Here is a 6000-nt window from a genome sequence, read left to right on the forward strand (position 1 = left end):
TTCTTGATAAAAAGTTAGGAACAGATTTTTAAAAGTACATACTTTCAGAAAATAATATTAAAAAATCGATTTTTTTTGATCCTCTAAATAGTACTGCCTCCTTAAAACTATCAAAAACTTACAAATTAGCAAAAGGAAAATGCCATAGAGGGAAAAACCTGACTTGATAGAGAAAAATGGGTTTGATATTTGAAATCAGCGCACCCAAATTAGTAAAAAAAACAAGTCTCATATAAAAGTCAGCAAAAATTGTGTTCGACTGTGTTATCTATAGTCCTATTTATACTTAGCTCTTAGGGAGAGAGGTTCTGTGGGTAGAATATGTGCCTTCCATATGCTTGGGATTTTTAGACCATCATTATTGTTCATATTAGGGTGGTTGATAAGAATCTCACAGGCTTCCTTAAATTTGTATTCATACCATGTTTTGATGTGATGTAAATAACTAGTGCTTTTCCAGTCAATTCTATATAAAGTGTTCAGGGCATGATCAGAAAGGCCAGCTTCAGCATAATTATTATATTTAATGTGTCGTTTATGTTCCTTTTGTCTAATAGGAATTGTGTGTCCTGTTTCCCCTATATATGGTAGATTACAGGTACAATAAATACAGTATACTCCAGGGTGGGCCAGCAGAGCGAGTGGGTCTTTGGATGAGTTGAGTAAGCTTTTTAATTTTGCTGGAGATTTAAAAGTGGTTTTGAGGTTGTATTTCTGTAGTATTCTGTTTATTTTATCTGATATCTCTTTAATGTAAGGAATGGTTATAGTTTTATTGTAGTCTGGTTTATCTTTGTTTTTTATTGAGGTCTTGTAGAGAATTTTGTTAATAGTGTTTTTGCTGTAACCAATTTTTAAAAAAAGTATTGCTGATAACTTTAAATTTGTCTTGCAGCATTTGTTCATTGGAGCAGATCTTCAAAACCCTGTTTTTTAGAGTATTAATGACACCTAGTTTTTGTGTTGGATGGTGTTAGGAGTTTATGTGTGTACAAACATGGTTGTAAAATCCATAATTTCTAAAATGAATGCTGATCACCATGCAACACTAAAAGAAAGGATTTCTAGGACTTTGGTAATTACTCATTACTATAAGTATTGCATTGGTAAATCTTTCTACTGCGTTAAAGATACCAAGCAATTTTATAAACTTGGTTTTAATCCTATTTTCCAAGTAAGCAAACAGGCAAGTAAGTCAAGTTTGCGCCTGAATATAGTTCAACTCAGACTTGAACTATATTCAGGCACAAACTTGACTTACTTGTCTGTTTGCTTACTTGGGAAATAAGATTGAAACCTTACTTGGTATCTTTCGCTTAGTATACACCAAGGTAAAAAAACTTTCTACATCTTTCTCTCATCCTGAGATTTTTATTTAATAAGGTCAAAGCACCTTGTGGCAACTTGTTTAGGTAAAATTTATAAGCTCTGCATTACTTCATCCTTGGCATTTTTGGGTCTGGCTCCCACTGATGAGACCTCAATAAAGGTCGAAACCAGTCTGGATAGTGGCCCTTGCCTTTAATGCATTGCATCATACATCTCCGAAAGGTGATGTGCTTTGCATTAGGGGAAAATACTAAGGAAAGTGATCAGAGCTTAATCCGCCTTTACCACGAGTTGCCTCAGACTTGAACTATGTTCAGGCACGAACTTGACTGACTTGTCTGTTTGCTTACTTGGGAAATAGGATTAAAACGGAGGTTATAAAATTGCTTGGTATTTTTAACGCATAGTATACCCAAGGTAAAAAACTTTCTAAATCTTTCTTCTGTTGATATTGGCACTCTTACACCAATCCATGGGAGTTCTTTCATACAGTTTCATGCTTACTTTAGTTATACTTTTTCCTGCTTTCATTCTGTCCTGCATGACTTTATATCATTAGAAAGGAATTAACTCAATTTTTTTTTTTTTTTTGTTGTTTTTTCAAAAAAAAAAAATTCATTTTTTTTTGATAATTGAATTTTTTTCATATCATGGAATGTAATCCTAATTTTCCCATGGGTAATTCAGTTTGTTACATGTTGTTACATTATGTACCTGTATGTTTGTACTACATGCAAGATAGTCTGGTATATAGTGTTGTGTTATAATATTTTATTCTCTGTCACTTTTTTTTTCATTTTATCACATATTTGCATAAGCTCTAAAGCCAATAATAATGTATAATAGGAAGCTAATTCTTTTAACATATAAATATATCTAAATCAGCTGTGATGAGCTGGATGTATGACAAAGGGACCTCCTGCAGTGATATTTGACTCCGTCCGTGGGGGGGGGGTCCTTGGGATTATAATAATAATAATAATAATAATGATTTTCAATATTTTTTAAATTTTATTTTTGTGTATTTGTTGATTTGTGTATAAAATATTTAATTTTTTCATTTAAGGCAACCACCATCCAGTGGATGTGTGAAATCCTGAAGCTTGTTTACTTTGAGAAAGTAGGTGTGCTGTACTCAAGAAATTTTCTATGCTGGATTCATAGAATGCTATTTAGTTCTAGTATTCTGAAGGAAGATTATTGCTTGACATTCATTTCCATAGGGATGCTAAGAATGAACAAATGTTTTAGACAAATATGAATTTAAATAGTGAAGCACAAAATGAAGCTGTTCTGTAATGCAAGACATTATATAATACATCCATGCAACAAATGCACTGAGTATGATCTAAAATCTGAAAAAGATTAAAAACATTAAAAATGTTTAGATATTTTTGTGTGTTCAGTGCAAAAAAAATAAAAAATCATATATACATATGATATTGTAAATGGCAGCTTTAGACCTTGTGATAATTCCCTGGTGACATGATATTAGTGTCCCATAAAATATGTAATTTTGATGTAATAAGTAAATTACAAAAACAGTTTTTTGCTCTGCTTTATCCTTTCTTAAAGCAAGCCCTGGATATTGTTAGAAACCAACATCAAAATATCAGAGAGAACTATAAAAATAATAGCATTATGCTTAAAAAAATTTTATATATGAATGATGACCGTTTTATAGCAGCCAAATATTTGTCTTTTTACCAAAGTTGGGTACATCAGCCATATAAAATATTGTTGCGAATATGTTAACTTATGTCATGTGCTGAGCATCACACAAATGCTTTTGAATTCCATCAGTGAATTAAGATGTTGTAAATATTGTTGTGTTGTATTTTGCCAAATATATGTATATACTAAAATGCAAGATAGTCTGGTATAGTGCTGTGTTGTTATATTTTATTCTCTGTAATTTATTACATATTTTGCATAATCCCAATATTTTTGTCACATATTTGCATAAGCTCTTCGATTAATAATAATGTAAAATAGGAAGTTAATTTCTTTTAGCATATAAATATATCTAAATCAGGCCAATGGGAAAGAAAAAGTGCAAATAATCAAATTACAAACTTCCAGTATTTTTTTAGATGTATTAAAATTTTATTTTTGTTTAATATTGAGAAGAGAACTACATTTGTCTTGAAGGAGTTTTTTAAGTGAACCTTGCAATCTTATACATATCGAAAGATCTTTTCATAGTTTTTTTTTAGCAAAAGAGAAAACAACTGACCTAGAATTACCTTGTTATAGTATAGAATTTGGTTTTTTTCAAGTTCCAAGTGTGTGTATGTATGTATGTGCATGTGTGCAGTCACACATGCAGTAGATTGTTATTTAACCTTCAAATAACCAACCCTTCAGTTACCTGAATGGATTATTGTGTCAGCTGACTTATGACATGCCTATGTGATTGTGCTTTTAGTTAGCCCACCCTCAGATTGATTCCCCACTGTAGATAGATTAATCGAGGATTACTGTGTGTGTGTATAATTTAAATAACATTAATGTTTGAGGAATTTGAAACTTAATTTTTTTTAATATAATATTAATTTGGTACTTTATTTAAAAAGTATAAAATATACAGAGCCAGTATGACCAAGAACAAGTAGAACTGTTTAACAATAAAAATTTCGGCAAATAATTCAAAATTTTTATTTGCTAGAAACTGTGCTACCAGAATTCGAACTGTGTAAGCACCCCATCATTCAGCTAAAATGCACTATTTCTTCCGTGTATGAATGAGTTTTTGTTTCTACATCCCATAAACCATAATTATTATCACTATTCTGGACCTCCATGAAGTCATAAGACCCCTCATGGGAGGCCCATCTTAAACAGTATCATATACCATCCTTTAAACTCATTCGCTATATGTGCTCTTGCTACCCTTATCAGACAGTGCATTTCATGGTCGAACTACCCTCCATGTTAAGAAACCATACCTCATCCTCTTGCTGATTTGCAACGATTTTACAAAATTTTGAAATATTCACTTTTTGTCGATATAGCATTTTTATATATATATATATATATATATATATATATATATATATATATATATATATATATATATATATATAAAATGCAACCCATCTTTATTTTTTTAAAATATAATAGCACGACTTTTTGAATTTATTTATTGCAATTTGTTTATATGTACATTTTGTTTGTTTTTTTTCCCAATAGAATCCTTGGGATCACTATACCTTTAACTGATTTTTATGAATATTCATAAAAATTTAAAATTTGTAGATTTGTATAATATGCTTTGTTAAATATTGTATTCCTTTAAAAAAAAAAAATTCTTTTATACTTTTTTTCAAAAATGTAGATAAAGAAGTCATCCTTTCCATTTATATCAGCAAATGTGATATCAGATTAACCTTTACTGCTTATAATTCACAAAAAGTGTATTAAATTAAACTTCTCTTTAAAATAAAATCATAATAAACAGTATTAAATTATCAGGTATATTTGTTTCTGTCAAGCATAAAATTCTGTTCTGCAAGCTTACTTCACTAAAATTGTACATTTTGTTGTATGCTATTGTATATATGCATGAGCTTACTTTTGTAATTAACTGTATCTTGTTTTGTGATACTGTTTGTCCTTGATGGTTCATATTTTTGTAGCTGTTGTTTATAAAAGAGGAATAAAACACCTTACTTATTACATTTTCTTGGAAATTTAAATGTAACTGGTATGAAAATAGATGTATATACACTTTTGCAACCAAGTTGCTTCTCCAAAAAGTATAGATTTAATTTTATTTTTTTAATTTCGAAGTGTTTAATTTAATTTTGAATGTAAAAATTAAATGTGCTTAAAATTTAATTTCTTTTTTTATAAAAAGTCCCATCCCATTTTCCTTTGCATATTAGCCTCAAGACCTGTCAGGGCCAAGTAACTTGGCCTGTTTGAAGCATAATTAATGCTCTTATTGGATAGTTAATCCTATCTACATAGTGTAATAGTTTTTTTCCTGGCTGGTTGCTTGTTTTGGGGAATGAAAAAAAAAAAACCTGAGTTTCCAAGAGTGGGAAACTTTTGCCTCTGTATGTATGAGAGTAGCTAACTCACCTTCAGTTGAAAAGGTCTGATAAAGGTTCTTCACATGGGATTTAAACCAAGCATCATTAAAACAAAGTGAACTATGGAGGTTTCCATTTATAAAATATATTTTAATTAAGCAAACTTGTTTACTGAAAGAATTTTTTTAAAAGTTGTTTTTAACAGTTCTCTTAACTATGAATCTGTATTTCTTAATTTCTGAAAGTTTTTTTTTTTTTACTCAGGTTGATTTTTTGGTACGAAATCAGCATTAAAAAGACAAGGACAATGAAAATAGGCAGAAACATTGAAAATATCAACTACATTGTGAATGCAGAACCTATAGAATAAGTAAAACATTTCAATTACTTAGGCACGATTTTTAGCAAAGATGGTAAATTAAATATGGAAATAGCTGGTATGGTAGAAAGTCAACTTAATAAATTTATATGGAATAAGAGAAAAATTAGAAAAAACAGCTAAATTAGCTGTATACACGACAGTGTTCAAACCAATTTTAACTTATGGATATGAGAGCTGAGTTAAAAATAAAACACTTGACCCAAAGACTAGAGACCGCAGATATGAGAGTCCTGAGAAAGATTAGGGGCATGA

General features: G+C 30.0%; 1 protein-coding gene across 5 annotated transcripts in view; it reads left to right on the forward strand.

Annotated features, from left to right (window-relative positions):
* The window catches only part of LOC150108172 (uncharacterized), a 318721-nt gene extending 313712 nt beyond the window's left edge, over positions 1-5009 (forward strand). For all 5 annotated transcript variants that reach the window (XM_090390632.1, XM_090390634.1, XM_090390631.1 and 2 more), the window contains one exon: positions 2396-5009. In XM_090390632.1, the coding sequence (XP_090246758.1) occupies positions 2396-2429 (34 nt within the window). In that variant the 3' untranslated portion in view covers positions 2430-5009. The remainder of the gene's footprint in view (positions 1-2395) is intronic.
* Positions 5010-6000: the final 991 nt, after the last annotated feature.

This window comes from Typopeltis vanoorti, chromosome 3 (assembly GCF_054136105.1).
Source record: "Typopeltis vanoorti isolate ZY-2024b chromosome 3, IOZ_Tvanoo_1.0, whole genome shotgun sequence".
Lineage (NCBI taxonomy): Eukaryota > Metazoa > Arthropoda > Arachnida > Uropygi > Thelyphonidae > Typopeltis > Typopeltis vanoorti.